The sequence below is a fragment of the Dipteris shenzhenensis genome, chromosome 12, assembly GCF_047967505.1.
Source record: "Dipteris shenzhenensis isolate YYH24624 ecotype China chromosome 12, Dip_SZ_1.0, whole genome shotgun sequence".
In the NCBI taxonomy this organism is placed as follows: Eukaryota; Viridiplantae; Streptophyta; class Polypodiopsida; order Gleicheniales; family Dipteridaceae; genus Dipteris; species Dipteris shenzhenensis.
The window spans coordinates 7,008,807-7,028,389 of NC_141607.1; the positions used below are offsets into that span (position 1 = coordinate 7,008,807).

The 19,583-nt window shown below is 44.8% G+C and overlaps 1 protein-coding gene across 10 annotated transcripts in view; it reads left to right on the forward strand.

Annotated features, from left to right (window-relative positions):
- Positions 1 to 19,583, forward strand: part of REV1 (DNA-directed DNA polymerase) — a 68,031-nt gene that overhangs the window by 9,665 nt on the left and 38,783 nt on the right. For all 10 annotated transcript variants that reach the window (XM_087382550.1, XM_087382549.1, XM_087382546.1 and 7 more), the window contains 8 exons: positions 7,770 to 7,820; positions 7,951 to 8,148; positions 8,285 to 8,404; positions 12,955 to 13,047; positions 13,268 to 13,327; positions 13,411 to 13,497; positions 13,778 to 13,861; positions 13,965 to 14,037. In XM_087382550.1, coding sequence (XP_087238676.1) covers positions 7,770 to 7,820; positions 7,951 to 8,148; positions 8,285 to 8,404; positions 12,955 to 13,047; positions 13,268 to 13,327; positions 13,411 to 13,497; positions 13,778 to 13,861; positions 13,965 to 14,037 — 766 coding nt within the window. The remainder of the gene's footprint in view (positions 1 to 7,769; positions 7,821 to 7,950; positions 8,149 to 8,284; positions 8,405 to 12,954; positions 13,048 to 13,267; positions 13,328 to 13,410; positions 13,498 to 13,777; positions 13,862 to 13,964; positions 14,038 to 19,583) is intronic.

Below are 19,583 nucleotides of genomic sequence, written 5' to 3' on the forward strand. Positions count from 1 at the left end.
GAGAGAGCTTACATGCAAAGGAGGACGAGAGAAATTCTTGAATAGTCATCCATATGCAAGTTAGGGTTAGCCCCATAAAAGCAAAAAACAAAAGCCTCAAATAGTTAAAATTTTGCCTAACAATTGCAAGCAAGCTAGTTATATAGACACTTGACTTATGATTGTAGGTTAAGTTAAAATAAATGTTTCGTTTAAGATTTGCTCCATGACCTCTCTAGCTTCTCATACTAGGAGTTTAGAGAATGCAATCTCAACTAAAATTGTGAACATCTTCTTACCACTACGTGAAACCGGCCTCTAATCACTCAGAGGGCAGTGGAACTAAACCTTTAATCACTTCAGCACTTATTTACAGCTCACAAAGCATATATCACAACCATTAACCATTGCATGATCACCATTTGGCATTTACCCATTTGTTCACAAAAAAAACCACTGAAAAAGGGATGGAGGATAGAATGCCCCTGCCCAACAAACATAGACAAGTGCACCCGATTGGCCCCAAACACCGTGGCGCCCCTTTCGGTATTTCTTTATATTTCACAGTGAAATGATTACAAGTTGCATCTGGGAGACCTTCCCTGCAACTGAGCACACAGTCCCAATTCACTAAGCCTTCGCAAGGCTTTCAAGCATAGAACACCATCACATAAGTGCACTTAACCCATAGGCTCAACCCAAAGGCATTCTCTTTTCCGAGTGCAATTCCATTGGCTGTCTAAATGCAATCACACTGCACCCCAGCTGCACTCTCTTTGAGTGGTTTCCAGATGGCATTCACAAAGCTTTTCAAAGCTCCAAAATAAAATCAGCAAAGTACCCAACCAAAGAATGACTCATGTAGCACTGCCTGGGCACCTGTGAGCCAAGAAAGAGGGGGCACACGAGGCCAACCAATAGCTTATGGCAAAAAGAAATTGCAGCAGCAAAATCACAACTCACCAAGCCCTAAAAACTCGAACCAAGTCCTCAATTGCCAAGAGGACGTAGTAGCCAATGCCTAATTGCATTCTCAGCCAAAGAGGAGTGCAAAGGCATGAAGAAAGAGCATTTACAAGAGCCGACCAGCAAGAACTTCACTGAAAAATGCGAAAAGAAGCACTTGTGTCGCGAAGAAATGGGACTTCTTGGGCTCAAAAGAAGCGTGCTTCAGAGAGGAATTGGAGAAGTTTCATCGCCGGAAAGTCCTCCAAAACTGAGAAAAACCAGTCAACCAGCGCGTGGGACCACTCGAAATTCAACAGAAAGCTATAGCTTTGCAAGAGGAGAGGCCCAGGAGGCGGTAGAAGCAAAAAGGTCTAGAAAAAGCCACTTTTGCAAATTTGACCAGCAAAAGAAGTGCTCAGCTCTGCCTGTTCTACCAAACGCACGGAGGGAAAAGCATATCACTACGAAGGGGAGGCAGAGGGGAAGCCATCGGGCCAAACGGAAGTCGAGGAATCCAAACGGGTGAGGAGTTATGAAGAAAAATGGAATTCAGCTGAAGGAGGCTGAAAAACCAGTCCAAAATCTGAACAAAGGGAGAAGATGAGAGAGAAAACCACACATGTGAAGTTTAAAAGGCCTAGGAAGGTCCAGGAATGGCAAAGGAGCATGTAGAAGGCACTAGAGCCACTTGGAACTCTAGGGGGGCCACTGAAGGTACATGGCCTTCTAGGGGGCCCATTAAAAATGCGACATCATCATTTCCCAACAACCATTCTTTTAATTCCTTGGAATTGCCTTTGGGCCTAGGGATTAATTACGCTTATGTGCTAGGCATCATGCCGCGTTTAATTACACATTATTAAGCCCATGCTCGTACTTTTAAAACCAAAGTTGTCACGGTCTTGTAGTATATTAAAGTACTTAGAATCTCACGCCCTCGTGACGCTACGGATTGGCAAAGTGATTGTTGAGTTTAATCTATACAATGCTCAATGTTAAAGTTGTCTTGAAACCTCACAAAGGTATCTAGGTGGCCTTTGGGCTACATCATTAGCTTTGTCTCTCTTTTGTAGTATACGAAGGTTCACCCCCAAGGCACATTGGAGATGTTGGAATTGGAAAAATGGACATTGCATTCAACTTGCACATGTTGGCAAAACAATACCCTGTGTCAACAATTCTTTTATCTCGTGAAGTGAGTTGGGAAGGTTGTTTTGCCATTAGTAGATGGAACTGATTTGTGTCTTCCAGATGCCCTTCTGTTTCCTCTTTTGATAGAAGAGGATATGCATGGCATGTTGATCAACAATTCGGTGGAGGGTGACCCAATAGTACTAGACACGATGGTTCTATAGAGCTCAAAATTCAGATCTAGCAACATCTCATCTTGTCACCACAAAAGCTAAACTTGGAGGTAACGAATGTATGAATACCGGTTTGCAGAGGGTCTCAAGGTGGTAATGCTATTGATCCGATTAGGATGTGACTCTATGAAGACAAGTAATTAGCAAACTTATTCATCGCTCGATGATAGCAACCAGATTTCATATCAAGCATGCAGTTGGCTCAGTCAATCAGTTTATGGAAAATCCTTTTCAGCATAGTTGGAAGATCCCCTTAAGAGACGGTGGATCATAAAGTTTCATATCTATGTTGGAGGTCAATGCTCCATCCTCTGTTATCCTTCATTGTCGCTTAGGTGCTCACTTGTAAGGCCCCCATACGACGATAATCCATGAGCATGAGAACATAGAAGTAAAATAGCAATAATGGATTCAATCTAATAGCTTCCCATCCCTCACTTTAGGGAGGGCAAACTTGATGGACGTAACCACCTATTGTGGAAGATCAAGGTCAACAGTCTCCTCACGTCATGGGTACTCTGGAGGGTGATCGATAGGTACTTTCCAAAACCCTAGGCAACAGGGTCAATAGCTATAATGAAGACATATGAGGCATTCCTGATGGCACATGGAGGCTATGGGGGAGTCTAGCCCATTGGAAGATCACCTTGATTTTAAGTTGACCAAGCCAACTTGTCGACTTTGCTCTGCTGGACATTTATTCAGGAACCGTTTTAATGAAGTGGAGGAGACCCAAATTGCTCGGAGTTCAGGATCATGGCATAGTAGCTGCATATCGAGTGGGGTGGGATCCAGCACGGCACCAGCCACTTATCATCAGATTCAGAGATGCTAAGGCCCGTCTCGCAGTATTACGGAGGAGATCCAGATTGAGGGACCATCCACAGATTCACATGGATGAGGACCTTACAGCTCTTCAGTGGGAGGAGCATAGACGGCTCATTGCACAGAGGGATGTTGCCCGTCGTGAGGGCAAGTGGGCCGTGATCAGAGAGGGCAGACTTTTGATAGGAGCTATGCGATCTAGACCGGCTGGAGCCCACAGTTGACGACACGAGGCCTATGGGACACGTAGCCTGCCAGATAGCTTGAGTTTCGCAGTTTGGAACTGTAATGGTTCCCTCACAGCTCAGCCTGGCAACTTACGAGAGGCCTTTTTTGATCAGGTTATCGTCTTCTTTACAGAGACCCATGAGAGCCCAGAGAGAGGCTTGCGGCAGGTGACAGGGTATGCCTGGGAGTCTGTCTTTCGACAGCAGACTAGACGATCAGGAGGAGTCAGAGGATCTGGCGGTGTGGCAGTTCTTTATAGAGAGCATCTCAGATCGATACTCACAGTCGTGAGGAGAGACCATCGGGCCAGATATCTTTGGGTACGGATCAGGAGACCCCCCCTGAGAGACTTGTTTATTGCAGTATGCTACTTTCCCCCAAGACAGTCTCGTTATGCCTCAGATGGACCAGGACAGTCACCTTTTGAGGATTTGTCAGCCGATGTATTGGAGTACTCACGCCGCGGAGAGGTCATCCTTTCAGGAGATTTCAACGCGAGGACATCAGACAGACAGGCAGAGATTTTGGACTTTGCTGAGGATCCAGTCTTAGTTTCAGCTGCCCCAGATGAGAGTTTTCCACGCTTATCTTCAGATAGAGGGGTAGAGGTGACAGATCAGGGACATCGCCTATTGGAGCTTCTCTCATCGCATGGCATGGTCATTTATAATGGACTTCGACAGTGGCCGCATTCATCCACAGCCACACGTTTTCCCTTTGCGGGTGGTGGTACGAGCGTCATTGATTACGTCTTGGGTCCCCCGACTTTAATCCCTTTTGTACATAACCTCACAGTCGACCCTCTTATGCCTTCAGCCAATCATGCACGTCTGCACTTTATTCTTACCCAGATTCCTCATGCCCCCCCTTCTAGACATCATGAGCGTCAGCCATACTATGAGGTTCATTTTGACCACCAGTTCGATGATATTTATAGCCAGCACCTGAGTAGTCTTCTCCGTCCGCACCTTCTCGATGCCCTACCCTCCACACAGGATCGGTGGGACCTTGTACATACCTCCATCATCTCGGCAGCCCACAAGTCCTTCCCCGTCACTTGCCACACATCCGGTCCTCCACCAGTCGGTCTTGTGCCTTGTTATGGATGGTATGATGAGGAGTGTAAAGAACTCCGCAGGAAGCTTCGCCTTGAGACACAGGAGAAGTCTCCCCTCCTCATTGAGACCAAGAAGAGTTACAAGCGTTTGGTGTGACGCAAAAAGCGCCAATTTCTAGCCCGGAATGAGGAGGAGCTGAGAAGTTTACTTTTCAGCTGTGATTCCAAGGATTTCTGGAAGAAATTCCTTCGCTTGAAATCTCAAACTCCTCTTACAGACCCGCAGGTTTGGCTTGCCTATACTTCCACTTTATATGATATTCCAGACCAGCCACAGATCGACTTATCCCATGTGCCTAGACCCACCTCCTCTGCCTTATTCTCATCCAGTAGTGTCCGAGCAGCAGTTCATCGTTTGAAGACTGGGAGAGCTAAGGACCATGATGGATTGCAAGCGGAGTATGTAATCCATGGGACTGATGCCTTAGCTACAGTCCTCTCCCGTCTTTTTAACGAGTCCATTTGTACAGGTCTTCCACCTAGTTGGCTAGAAAATACTATAGTACCCATACACAAGTCGGGGGATCCCTTGGAGGCGTCGAACTACAGGACCATTATGATTGGCCATGTCATGGCCAAGATTTATGCGACCATTCTAGAAGGATATATAAATGACCATGCTGAGGCGACAGGTATGAGAGCTAGAGGGCAGGCAGGATTTTGTGCAGAGTACTCGACTCTAGATCATATCTTCACACTCAGGGCTTTGATTGAGGAGGCGAAGTCACGTAAGCAACGGCTCTATTGTTGCTTCGTGGACTTCAGAAAGGCATTTGACACTGTGCCGCGTTTCAGACTCTTCCAGCGACTTCGTGACTTGGGATTCAGTGGGGAGATTCAATGGGCGATCATGGCCTTGTATGAGAGAGTCACAGGTAGAGTCAGGACACGGGCGGGGCTGTCGGGGGAAGTACGCAGTACGATAGGGGTGAAGCAGGGGTGTCCTTTGTCTCCGACACTCTTTGGTCTCTATATTGATGAGTTAGAGATGTACATACAGACGATGGGTGGTACAGGTTCTTTACTGGCAGGATCCACGATACCGATTCTCCTCTATGCAGATGACGTGGTTCTTATTTCTTCCTCCCAGCAGGGTTTACAGGCACATCTCCATGCACTCCACAGCTTTTGTCAGGACAGAGGGTTGTCTGTAAATCTTGGGAAGACCAAAGTCATGGTCTTCAACACGTCATACCAGGTTTATAGGAGAGGTGAGTTCTCTTTCACATTTGATGGGCAGGAGGTGGAGCTAGTCAGGGAGTATACATATTTGGGCGCCACATTTAGAGGTCCAGTCTTCACCATGACGCATGCAGCACGAGATAGGATCAGTAGAGGGTATGCCGCCTTGGCTCTTCTCGAAAGGCAGTGTGCACAGTCACATTTTCAGCATCCCGACACGAAGTCCTTACTTTTCGATACGCTGGTGAGACCTGCAGCCATGTATGCTAGCCCCTTTTGGGCAGGAGATCTCAGTGTTGCAGATTGGAGACGAGTAGAGAGGTTATAGATCATCATGTTCTCCAGATTGATCAGAGCGAAGCCCACGGTAGGAACAGGAAAAAGGGGTGGGAAATGCAAGAATCATACGCATAGGGGGTCTATCGGAGGGCTGGTTTGAAGGAAGTCACAAGGAAAAGCTGGACAATATCATGGAAAGAATCCCACAGCTAGAGTGGGAAGCTGAAGTTGTACTTGCTGTCGTCCAAGAAGGCAAGAGGGGACACAAGCCAATGTACTAAATTATGGATTGCAGAGGAGCTTTAATGCCATGGACAAACTCTACTACTACTAGCTGAAAGTGTATGTCACTCTTAAAAGGTATAAGCATTTTCCTTCTCTAAGTCAATTACCTCCGTTCCTGCATTGTCCTTCCTCTTCCATAATGCAAGCCTTCTTGTTGGATTCCTTTTGCTTCACATCAAATGCTCTTTTGTAGCAATATTTCTCTATGTGTCCTTTTCTGCCCACAATATTTACAAACCAAGTCTTTCTTCCTACCTTTTTCCTTATCCGTAACTATAGAAGCCAGTTCACTTGTACCTTCCATGTTAATCTCTGCCCTCCTTTCCTCACTCAGAAGCATGGATACAAAATCATGAAAATCGAGTGCATTATAATTCAGCATAAGTATGGTAACTATTTCAGAATACTTAGGTGGGAGGCCCGTAAGTAAAATGGCCTTTGCATCATCATCATCTACCCGGACATTTAAGGCTTGAAGCTGTCTCATAACTGCCTGCATTTTGTTGAGGTGGGTAGCCAAGGAATCTGCTCCCCCCATTTGCAAAGAAAACAGCTCTTGATTCAGCAATTTTCCTAGAATTATTCACCCTCAACCTGAACAATGTTTCAAGAATGTCCCAGATCTGGGCAGCCGTCTTGGAGATATCGACATCATGGACAAAATCTACTCCTAAAGCACATCCAAGTAGACCTAAAGCCTTTTCATTCTTGCTTTTTCTCCTTACTGTCAGTGGGTTTCTTCTCCGTATGAGACACCCCCCCCACAGCCCTTTCTCCATGAACAATAGACGAACAAACAACTGCCAAGAAGAGAAATTGCAGCCGTAGAATCTTACCACAGAAGTCTCAGGCAGGCTGGTCTTTGAACCCTTTTTCCACACGTCCATGTTGCCCTTATTGTAGAAGGATCTGCCCACACAGTTCAGCGAGCACGCCGATTGGCAGCACCCTCCTCCTCCGTGCGCTTCGTGGCCTCTTGAGAGTGCTGGGGTCCTGACCTTGGAGACCTTCTAGGAATAGCCTTCTTTACGGTATGTGCTCTGGCTCTCAAGCGCCATGAGACCTCAAGTTGTGAGATCTATCCTTGTACGAGAGAGTAGGGAATGCAACTCTGAAGAGGACACTATGCACACTAGAGCAGACCCAAAGACCGATCCATCTTCTTTCTAAGCCATTTTGGCTTGCCTTTGGGGAAGGTGAAATATAAAATGGTTCACAAAATAAATGGGAATTCCTACAAGTTTAAACGACAAAGAAGTATTGCAAATACGACAGTAGGCTTAAGGAAAATCCTTGATGATAATGCATTGCCATAGCCTCATCTTCAGCAAACAATGCCAGGTGGAAGTCTAGTATGCCACCGACATCTTTTTTTGGGAATGACAAAGACATTTGCGCTATAAACTGCTAATAAAATTTTACAGGATAGAGAAAGAAAAATGTCAAGGTAAATTTTATGTAAAAACAGGCATGGACTGCAAATTATGTCAACTTTGCAGAATGTTCGGGCATTTGCAGAAAGATTTTTGTGCTGCAGATCCTCTAAATCCAATTTCTTTCAGGTTGCTGATCAATTTTATGGTATTCTTCACGAACACTGCAACAAAGTTCAAGTGAGTCTTGAACAGTCCACCTCAAGAAGGAAAAGCTATGCTCCATATATATTTTTTTGGCTGTGGACAAACAAAGAATTTTGAGCCATGAACTAGGTTCAGAAGTTTAGCTATTGTGTGAGTTTTGCAGGCTGTGAGTTGTGATGAAGCATACCTGGATGTAACTGGTAGGGGAGATCCAAACCTGCTTGCTGCAAACATCAGGAAAGACATCTTCAATCTGACAGGATGCACTGCAAGTGTCGGGATAGGGGGAAACCTTTTGTTGGCCCGAATGGCAACTCGAAAGGCGAAACCAGATGGGCAATACCAAATTTACCCAGAACAGGTGGAACTCTGATTTCTAATAACTGGTTAGATACTGCCATCTTGTTTCAGGTTTGAGATTACTTAGCTTCTCAGGCTTGGTGCTTAATTTGCCAAAGAGTATCTTTTCTTATTCATATCTGATTTGGTTCTCCCAGGTTAAGGAATTTCTTTCAGATTTATCTGTTGAAGATTTTCCTGGAGTTGGTTGGGCATTGCAGGAGAAACTGCACAGTCGAGATATTTACAAGTGTACTCAACTTCGTTCTGTTTCTAAGGTACAGCTTGGCAGTGAATAGTACGAGTAGTCGTGTACAGCATGAATTAATAATGCATGTGTTGAATAGTACGAGTAGAATTGCACAGCATGAATTGATAATGCATGTATTGAATAGTACAAGTAGTTGCGTTCAGTCATGAATTGATAATGCATGTGTTGGACAGTAGATCCTCATCAATTGTATGACGTGATCATGCAGAAAACAGAGCAAGCTGACATAGGACTGTCCGTATCTCTCTCTTTCTCTTTGTCTGTATTGAATAGTACGAGTACTTGCGTTCAGTCATGAATTGATAATGCATGTATTGAATAGTTCAAGTAGTTGCGTTTAGTCATGAATTGATAATGCATGTGTTGGACAGTAGATCCTCATCAATTGTATGACATAATCATGCAGAAAACAGAGCAAGCTGACATAGGACTGCCCATATGTTCTCTCTCTATCTCTCTCTCACCCGTCACCCGTTACCTCAACCTCTTCGCCTGTCACCACAGCCTCGTCACCGTCCGTCGTCAACTCCACCAGCGCTGCCAGCACCGCACGAGTTAACCTAACTTAGGTTAACTCTGACCTAACCGAACCTCGACAGAGGTTAACCCAACCCAGGGTTAACTACTAGTTGGGCTGAACCCCCAGCCCTGCTAGGGGGTTAGCTCAGGCAGGGGGCAGCAGAAGATATGGCCAGCAAGGAATGGCCGAGCCTCTCGTCGAAGTCTCCCCCTTCAACCCTGATCATTTCAGGCAACAGGTCCCGATACGCCACCATTGCAGCTATGACACCCTCTTTGTATGCACATACATACCTACGAGGAGGTCTGGACCGACCCATCATTGGGCACCATGAACAGATTTTTAATCTACAAGAGCATGTAAGAGAGTTAAAGATGCAATTGGCAAATGCAGTAGCTAGAGTTCAGGTTCTAGAAGGACTTGGCAAGCAGGTAGTCATTGATGAGGTTGTAAAATCTTACAAGGCTTCCCCACCTACGCCCTAGCTAGTCTCCACAGTCAAAGACCTAGTTCACACTGAAGTGCAGACCGCAAAGAAGGAAGTGATTGTGGAGTTTGATGCAAAGGTTAACAAGGCTGACATTCAAGAAGAGATTGAAGAACATGCGCTCTCTCTTTAGTTGATGCTAGATAACAGGGCAGCCTACAAGGGCTTCAAGTCCTCTTTGGAAATTGTTCCTTTGCCCAATGCCTTATTTGCCCTCTTTTGCAAATTTGCAGCTTGCAGATCTGCAAATGGGAAGACAAAAAGGACCGGAATGGGAATTTGTAGAGGCCTTAAAGCCTTTGGGGAAGGGCCAATACACTTGTAAACGTAAATATTGCCCTCATTCATGGGATGGAGGATACTAGATGCACATGCCATTGCCTTGACCGCTTGTTCGAGGACATTTGGAAAGCTTGCATGGGTGAAGCCAATGTTGGTACATGCTAACATGATTGTGACATTTGTTATCCGGAAACACACCGTGTTAGCAATATATAGAAAATTCAGCAAGAAGGAATTGGTGAAGCCAACACAAACACGGTTTGCTTACATGTTTATCATGTTAGCAAACTTGTTGGATGAGAGGGTATACAATGGATTGCGTCACATGGTTGTTAGTGTGATGAGTATTGCAAGAAGAAGGTGTCACGCACTAAGAAAGCACAACATGTGTCTTCCATTATATTGGGTGCTCATTTTCGCAAGATGCAAGACTCATTGTGAAGCTTTGTGCACCTATTTTGAAGATCCTTCGCCTGGCTGATAGGGAAGGGGCTACCATGGGACTTGTATATGAACTCACTGATCGGATGGTCGAGAAGATGGCAATTATTGATGGGATTGACTCCTCAAAGCTGGCTGATGTTAGAGCCTTGTGTGTTGACAGGTGGGATATGATGCATTCTCCATTGCATGTGGCAGCTTTTGTTTTCCATCCTATTTAGAGAGAGAAAATTCTAGATAGTGACAAGGAGGTGCACGATGGGTGGATGCCATAGAGCGGTACACCAAGTATAATGTTGATAGCTAGGGCACCTTATGTGATGAGTTGGATATTTACAAATCCATGTCATGCACATTTGCTTGTGCGATTGCAAAGGATGAAAAGAGAATGCACCAAGGGGTGAAATGGTGGGAGGCATTTGGGGCTCACACACCAAATTTGGAGCGGTTAGCTCTTCGAGTGCTCTTGCAAGGCACATGTGCTTCTCCTTGTGAGAGGTATTGGAGCACATTCTCTCTTATCCATACTAAAAGAAGGAATAGGCTGCTTCCAAAGAATACTTCAAAGACTACCGAGAAATTAGTATACATCCATACTAATTTGCGTCTCATTTCCAAAATCAAGGAAAGGGGATTTGAGAAGATAGAAGTGACCCTAGAAATCATCAACAAGGAGAAGGTTGATGATAGGCTGCTAGCGAGGCAAGCAGATACAGAGGGAGAAGACATTGCAGCCCCTATTGTTACACTTACAGGAATGATGGATGTTGCTGCAGCTTCAAGCAGCTCTAGTCTTTTGGAGTTCCATGGCGAGGCAGATGAGGATGATAGTGATGAGGAGGAGGAGGAGGATGTGGGCATTGATGCGGATGATGATGAGGATGAGGATGAGCAAGAGGATGAGGATGAAGATGCAGCTTGAGGCTTGAGCCTCATCGGTTGTGAATTGTCATGCATGCTTTATTTCCGGGCTGTGGCACACTAGCAGCCTTTTCTTTAATCTATGATCTATGATTCCATCATTTGACATCCAGATGACTACGGTCTCTGGAGGCTGGAATCTTTCATGAATGATGAATCATGACTCATGAGTGACGACTTTAAAATTAATACAAGTTTCAAGTTTCAAGCTGGAAGTTTAATACCTCTATGTCAATTTAATGTGTACAATGATCAATCTATATTTTTCTGATTTTTTGGGGGTAAAATTATGTTTCAGCCCCAGGGGCTGAACCATACTCCAATCATACTTCCGTACTTGTATGACGTATGCGTATGGTAACGCATGGAAAAAACTATGCTTTCAGCTAGTACCTCATCTTGAGATTATATACTGCCTCAACGATTGGCCCTTCACCCGGATGATCCTGCTTATCGTTCGTTGCTGTTGGCGGATGTCACGGTTGCAAATTTTATAAGGTTTATGTATATATGTATGCGTACGTATGTGTGAAAATAAGACATAGGAGTTGAACAACCTATTTGGAAAACTAGTAAACATATAAGGAGTGGTAAGACTCAATGGGATGATGAGAAACCAATAGAGCAGACTCAAGAATCGTGGTTTTTGATCCGAATCAATAATAGCAAACACGCAATGAGGATGGAAGTAATGCCATCTCATGCCATATGCAGGAAACCCAAAGAAGATGTCACTATCCCTCACAATAATGAAAGTTTCTGCCAGATCCGTGACTTAATTTGTATTCTCAGTCAGCTCCTCTCTGATGGTTCGCCTACAACTGACACAAAGAAGAAGTGCGTATCATGATTGTCCTATTTGCGGTAATTGTTTGCAGGCATGACACTCGAAACCTCTGAAGAAAGTCGTTTATGAAGTCCATACTCGATACATCCCGTGTGACCATCCTGCGCGCGAAGGGATCATTGGTCCTAAACCGCCTGTCTTGAAGGCAAGTGATTGGCACAAGGCTTGGATAGAGAATGGAGAGCATCCTCCACCAGGTATGAAGAGGTGCTTGAGATTATCCCAAAAAGAACCATTGATAGAGGGAAGTGCTAGAGTAGTGGGAGTATGCAGAATGTCACTGAAACATGGAGACTCAAAAATCTCTAGTCAAACTGCTCTGCCCCAAAGATTATTGACTATCTGGAAATGCTCTGCACTCTCTAAATGAGAATGACAGCACAGATACAGTGAGTTTCTTCCTATCCTCAGAACCATCTACCCCATGCTTTATATATGATGCTGAATAAGGCAGAAACAAGAAGAAGTTGACGATTGGCCATTGACACATAACTTCTTTTTGAGTGATGCATCGTGGAGGTGTGATGAGTGTTACAGTTCCTTTGCTTCTTGTGTGTGCGTCTCTTTCTCGCTCTCAATCTTTGGGGTAGTCACCATCCAATTTTACCACTGCCACTGGGAATATTATTTCATTTTATCATGTAACTTCAAGCCTTTTTCAGCTATTCTTTGGACATCCTTGTGGACAGAACATCTGCCTTTTCATGACTGCAGATTGTGAGGTTGTATTTGATGTGGGGGATGGGAAGTCAGGTATAACAAGTTTTATATGCAAATGCATAAGTAGAAATAATACATGCACAATCACAAGATGATATCAAGGAATGATGAAGAACACATGGAGCATGGTTTTAGGAGATTGCTGATCGGCTGATCCAGAACCAATATAGGTGTAAAGAAACTGTAATCAAGCCTCAATCCTGATATAAAAGTTTAAACAGAAAAAGGGATCCCTAAATACATCCTATTTACATGGGCAGGGAAGGCATCAGGCAAAATGAGAAATTGTTTTGTTAGGCAGAGTAGCTGGGGCCTTAATATGCCTTTTGGTGAGTGCAGGAGGCTCTCCACAAAGATTTTGGCATGAAAACTGGTGATATGCTTTGGTGCTATGCACGGGGAATTGATCATCGCCAAGTTCAGAATTGTCAAGTAATGCCATTACGGCCCTTTAATCATTGTCTTTAATCATTGTATGAGCCTTTTATATATCTTGTGCACAAGCTTGAATATCATAATATAGCATATCTCAGTGAATTTGTTTTTCAGTGGATAGGTAGTTACAATTGGTAACTCACCTTCACAGATATGCTATAGATAGAACTGTCATTCGCTTGGTCTTGAATAATTGTGGATACACCGAAATTGCTAGGAACGCAAGTCGATTGGGGCAGAGGTGAATTGGGGTGTTCGTTTCAATTCTCCCAATGATGTATGTATCAGTACTGCCTTTGGCATATATTTTATTCTATCTTTAGGGTAATGCGATATCTTATGGTTTCTAAATCTTCACAGGCACAACGTTTCTTGTCCTCTTTGTGTGAGGAGGTATCTGCACGTCTGCAAGATGCTATGGTTTGTGGACGGACATTCACAATTAAGGTGGGTAATGGAGGTAGCTACAATCCATATTATAACATGCACAAAGGTTTCCTTCACCAAGTGCGGTCATTTGGTCTATCCATCAGTTCTTCTTTATGTGTGCCAACACATGATACTCTCATTGGACGTTTTAGCATAAAAGTTATGGTAGAATGATTGTTTCGTTTAAGGCATAGAGCCAAATTTGTTTTGCACAGCTAAATTGGCATTCAGAGTACTTCGTATTCTTGAAATCCTTTGCTTTCTGCACCTCATTGCGTATTATATTTCAAATTTTCAGATTAAGAAGAGGAAGGAAGGTGCTGGTGAGCCTGCGAAATTTATGGGTTGTGGAAATTGTGACAATTTAAGCAGAGCTTTGACGGTAAAATCATAACCTTCTAGATTTGTCAAGGAGAGCTCTGCGGATTGTAAGTTATGTGATGGACCATGGTGGAATTCACAATCTATATTTTGCTTTAATGCAGTTGCCTTCTGCAACCAACAGTGTTGATATCCTCCTTCGAGTCAGCAAACAGATATTTTCTTCATTCCATCTTGGTTTGTGTTTAAAATCCATTATAATTTCTGTTAGATGCCAAATTTTGAATCTTCCATTCATGCCTCAGCCCTCTTTTTATGTGGAAGTCTCTTAATTAAGAGTTTAGACAAAATCTTGTGGATAATACATTTAAAGCTCTTGGTACAGAAGAATATACTCCATAAACTTTGTGGCAACCCTGGACACACAAAAAATAATTGAATACAATTCTCCAGTGGACAGCTTCTTCTTGAGTGACAAAATAAGCTTAAGCATTGCTTTGCTTAGTAAGAACTCTCCTTTCTCTAATCGTGTTTTTGAAATTGAGATGGGGTTTAAGGAACTTTTAAGGCACGTGAGGAATTAAGTACGAGACTTAGAAATTGAAGGGTTTACTTTACAATTTCAAAAGAAAGTTAAGCTTACAAGGCTATTTTCATCTGATTGTACTAGTTCAGAGCTGCCAAAAGGAAGTGTTGCTATGTTGCTGTCTGTCCAATATATCTGTGTGTCTTCTGGGACATTTTTAGAACCTCTAAACCGTGCAGAGAGACGAGAGCTCACCTCATACGTGAGTGAGTTTTGGGAGACATGACACCACTCGAGGCACAACAGGTCTCACGTCGTATGTCGCGACGAAAGAAGCGGGCTTTTCTCACACGCAGGATGGATGAGGTGATTAGATCCTTTCGAGGAGGTGATCCCACTATCAGCTGGGGGTTCCTCAACAGAAGGAAAGACGCCTATTCCTATCACAGAACCGGGTGTCTGGCACACACATGCATGCTCTCTTTTTTGATGTCCAAGGCCAGGCACTCCCATATATGTCAGACATACCCAAGCCCACCACATGTCATTTGTTCACTACACCGAACATACGCGAGGTGCTCCTGCGACTCCATAACCGGAGATCACCGGATCATGAGGGACTACACGCTGAGCACTTTGCACATGGGCAGGAGGTCTTAGCCCTAGTCCTAGCACAGATGTTGAACCATGCCGTATGCCATGGATTCCCATCTACTTGGAGCACCACCACCATTGTACTGATACATAAGGTAGGAGACCCCATGGATACTAGGAATTACCGCACCCTCATGATTGGCCACACTTTGGCTAAGATTTATGGATCAGTATTGGAGAGGGCGATCAGTATAGCCATATAGAGAATTATTGACAGCGAGCACTTAGGCAGGCAGGCTTTCAGAGACAGCTCTCCACACTGGATCATATTTTTACCTTGAGAGCCATCATCGAGGAAGCAAAGTTGAGGCGCCATAAGGTTTACACTTGCTTCGTGGACTGTCGGAAGGCTTTCGACACAGTCCATCGCTCTCGCCTAATCAGGCGACTACAAGAGCTGCATCTCCCAGAGGTCATGATTTGGGGAGTGATGAGTCTATATGAGTCCGTCAGAGGGCGAGTCCGTGCTCTTGGGGTGCTATCAGATTGGGTTGAGAGCACCATAGGGGTGAAGCAGGGCTGCCCCCTCTCACCGACTGTAACCGGCCTTTGATCGACAAAGGGCAGTGTAACCGACTCTACTATCTCACAATTCTGAAATACAGCCAACTTGAAACATTGCCATTGTCCACAAACAAAACTCAGAGCATATATTTTCACTGAATAGCATCATTGAACCATTTAAGACAAGGGAGGCTAGAATGCCCCTACTCAAAAGCATGAAGAGTGACACTTGTTGGCCCCAACACTTGGTGCCGCTTGCGGTATTTATTTAATTACTGGTTAGCTCAAATACAAAGGGACTTCCTTCAAGAGCTCACCCGCAGGTGCAACCCAGTAAAATGCCAACCCATTGCTGTGCTAGTGACCAACTTCCAGTGCTATTCTCTTGGTTCCTTTCAGTAGTCATGCATAACACAAGTAGAACAACCTGACAGCATGCCAAGCAATGCATTCACATATATCCAAGCCATTACTGAGCCCAAGGCTAGCCACTGCACCCCCAGGAAGAGAGTATCACAAGCCCTAGTCCTCTCCCGGGCCAACGGCAGGGCATCCAACCTTGCAGAAACTCAGTGAAAATGGCAGTAGCATAGAGTAGAAAGAGAAGATGAGAATCCAGCCAATAGGAGGGAGCTGCCTATGAGTGATTTCCAGCACCAAAAAAGATCAAGAGATTCAGCAAGCTGAAACAGATCCGCCATGATTGCGACCACCAGAATGGTGATTCCAGCCCACCAGCAACTCCATTTTCAGTGCGCCTTGCACCAGGCAGGAGCAGGAAGAGACGTCCAAGAATATGGCTTCAGAATCAAGAAAGGAAGACTTTTGTCGCCAAGAAAGTCGAGAAAAGCTCCAAAAGTGGTTGAGAATGGAGGCGTTCAGGTCCAAGAATCATGCCAGCAGCAGACAACACCAAGGGGAGGAGATCTGTCGCAAGAAAGCTCAAAAAACGACTTCAGCCAGCAAGAGGAGGTTGCAAAAATCCGCCATCTTCAGAATGAGGCTGCTCTAGTAGGGGAGAAGACTCAACAACAAGGAAGGGAAAGGAAGGGCTCCAGGGCCTTCCAGTTTTGACACCTAGGTGCCACAAGGCAAGCAAATAGGCCACACATTGACACATGTACAAAATGAGGCGTGGGATTTTAATGCCCCTAGGGGAGTTAGATGGCACACCATGACCCTAATGCTTGGGAACCAATGACCCTAGTTTGTAGGATCTCTAGGGGCTCAATTTTTAAAGAATGAACCAAACCAATGACCTTAGAAATTGAAACCACTCTAATAGCACTAGGAGTTGCACTTATTGCACATTAAATCATAGGTACCTTTTGGGCATTAATTAAGGCCCCTAGCCTGGTACCCTAGGCTAAATTCAGTGACAGTTAGTTTAGACACCATCACCACCACGTCCCCGTGACACCGATTGCCTTCGGGCTGTACATTGATGAGATCACATCCTTTGTTGATCGCCAAGGAGGAGAGGGCTCCCTATTGGCTGATTTGATGGTACAGATGCTAACTATACGAAGATGACATAGTCCTCATTTCGTCCTCAATCGAGGGATTGCAGAAACACGTGGAGGCCTTGGAGATGTTCTGTAGAGAGAGGGACCTGATAGTCAATCTTGTGAAAACCAAGGTTATGATCTTCAACACATCCCAAGTAGTGCTTCATCAACATCGACGTCGACAGAGTTTCACTTATTGAGGGGGCTAGTGGAGATAGTACAATCCTACACATACCGAGGGGTAGTATTCACGGGACCAGGCTTCACGATGACCCATGCTGCTAGAGCACGACTCACACGTGGGAAGGGTGCCCTGGCTTGATTAGAGAGACAGTTCTTCTAGGTGCATTTCCAGTATCCACCGACGAAGGGTTGGCTCTTTGACACTCTCGTAAGACCGACTGCCATGTATGCAGCACCTTTTTGGGGGAGTGACCTTTTCGCTACTGATTGGAAGGGATTTGACAGGCTATAGGTGATCATGGGATCTAGGATGATTCGGAGTAAGCCTTCAGTTCCCCATCAGATCATACAGGCAGAGTTCGCCATGACACCTCTCCAAGTGGATGCCCTCTTCCAAACCGTGACCTTTCTCCACAGAGTTTGGGCCCTACCTCAGTGGAGATTACCGAGATTGGCACTGGAGTCATCCCGACGACTGGCAGAGAGAGGCTTTGATACAGCATGGTATGCGTGGGTGTCCACATGGTTTGATAGCCACGGTATCCAGATGGATAGGCTCCCCCCCTTTTAGTACAACATGGATGCACCACCGGAGCTTCTTCCACATGATGAGATTAACTGTATCATATGGTTAGACCTTCTCCAGCTCCACACATCTCGGGCTTGGGGGGGGGGATCGGGAGTTCCCCACCAAGACCCAGTTCTACCATGACTACTTTCTGAGGATATTGGAACAGGGCTACATCATCAGGCCCCAGTACCTCGAGGATAGGAGAGTCTCACACGCCTTGTGGATTGCTATATGCCTTTGTGTTCAGAAAAAGGGAATCAGATGCATTCTGAGTGCTTTTTGCAGCAGCCAGAAAAAGGGCAATATAGTTGTTGATGCCTTGGCAACTTTGTGGGTATATGCCTTGAGTTGACAGCCCAGTACTGGCATAGATTGTGAATGCAAGACACCTCTTGTTGAGGTAAATTTTCTCTTTGAAAAGCAAAGGCTGTGTGTGAGAAACTTGCAGATCTCAGATGAGTTGTAAGAAAATGGCTCAATCACCTATCCAGTGGGATTCACAAGATAGGGATGTACATCCAAGACAGAGAAGTGTGCAACAAACTCAGCAAGAATTTGAGCAGATGGTACGCACTCGTATACAAGAGATGGAAAATCTCAGAAAGGATCCAAGGGCTCAGCATTTGTTTCAAGCAGAAGCTATGCCTAATGCATCATGTTCTTCAAGATTGGGACAGTTTGCATATGGATGCAGGAGATACAGTGGATGTGTACAACCAAAAGTTTTGTGATGCTTATTTGTAGGTTGCACCTTTCAAAAAGATCTCCAAAGGAACCCAAATGAGAAAGTACAGAGCAGGTCTCAGTCCAAGAATCCAGGGAGTAGTGAATGCTTTGGGGGCAAAGAACATTCAAGACCTTATGCATTCAGCTTCAGTAGCTAGTCTGGTGCCGTTACAAGATCCATACCTGGTACTATCCTTGCATGCAGGACGTGCCGAAAGAAAGAAAACTGATTTTTCAAAATCAGAAAAGAAAGAGTATCCCTAGGTTGAAAAGAAAGGGTTTCAGCCTTAGAAGCCGAGGGGTACTCAGTTTTCAAAGTCATATAAAGGCAAATCTTCATTCACCCTTGAACAGATAGCTGAATTCTGTAGAGATGGAAAATGCTTCAAGTGCGGCAAAGAGGGGCATGTGGCTGCCCAGTGCCCAGAAAAGCCTTCAACTTCGAAGGGAAAAGAGGCAGAGAAGCCACGGGGACCACAAAAGCCAATGGCAGGAGGAATTCCTGACATACTAGGTCATGTTTCAAACCCAGAAGAACGAGAATTGCTGCTATCATGGGACAAAGTCAGGGACCAGCAAGCGCTAATTTTATTTGATCCAGGGGCTATTGATAATTTCATATCAGAGGACCTAGCTATGAGGCTGGGAATAAAGACGGAGGAGTTGGGCAGGGCTTTGGATGCCGATCAGATGTTCTGTGGAAACCCTGTGCCAGTCACTCCCTTGATAGGGAAGCTCCGTCTTCATATACAGAGTTATGTGGATCAGGAAGACTTCTTCATTTCTCCACTGAAACATCATGATGTAGTCTTGGGTATGCCTTGGTTTCATCGCAAGGCAGTGAAGTTGACTCTTCCTGAAAGAGTGCTGGAGTTTGTACATAGGGGCAAAGAATATCATGTGGTTGCTAGGAATAGAGGGGAAACTATTCCCATTGTATCAAATAGTTGTGTTGGAAAAGAAATAAAGTCTGCAGTTTCAGCTTACATGATTTTTGTAAGCGAGCCACCCAATAGGCCCCCATACAGAGTTAGTGCAACTCAGCGAGAAGAGATTATGACTCAGGTGCAGGACTTGTTGTCCAAGGGGTTGATTCAGCCCAGTTCTTCTC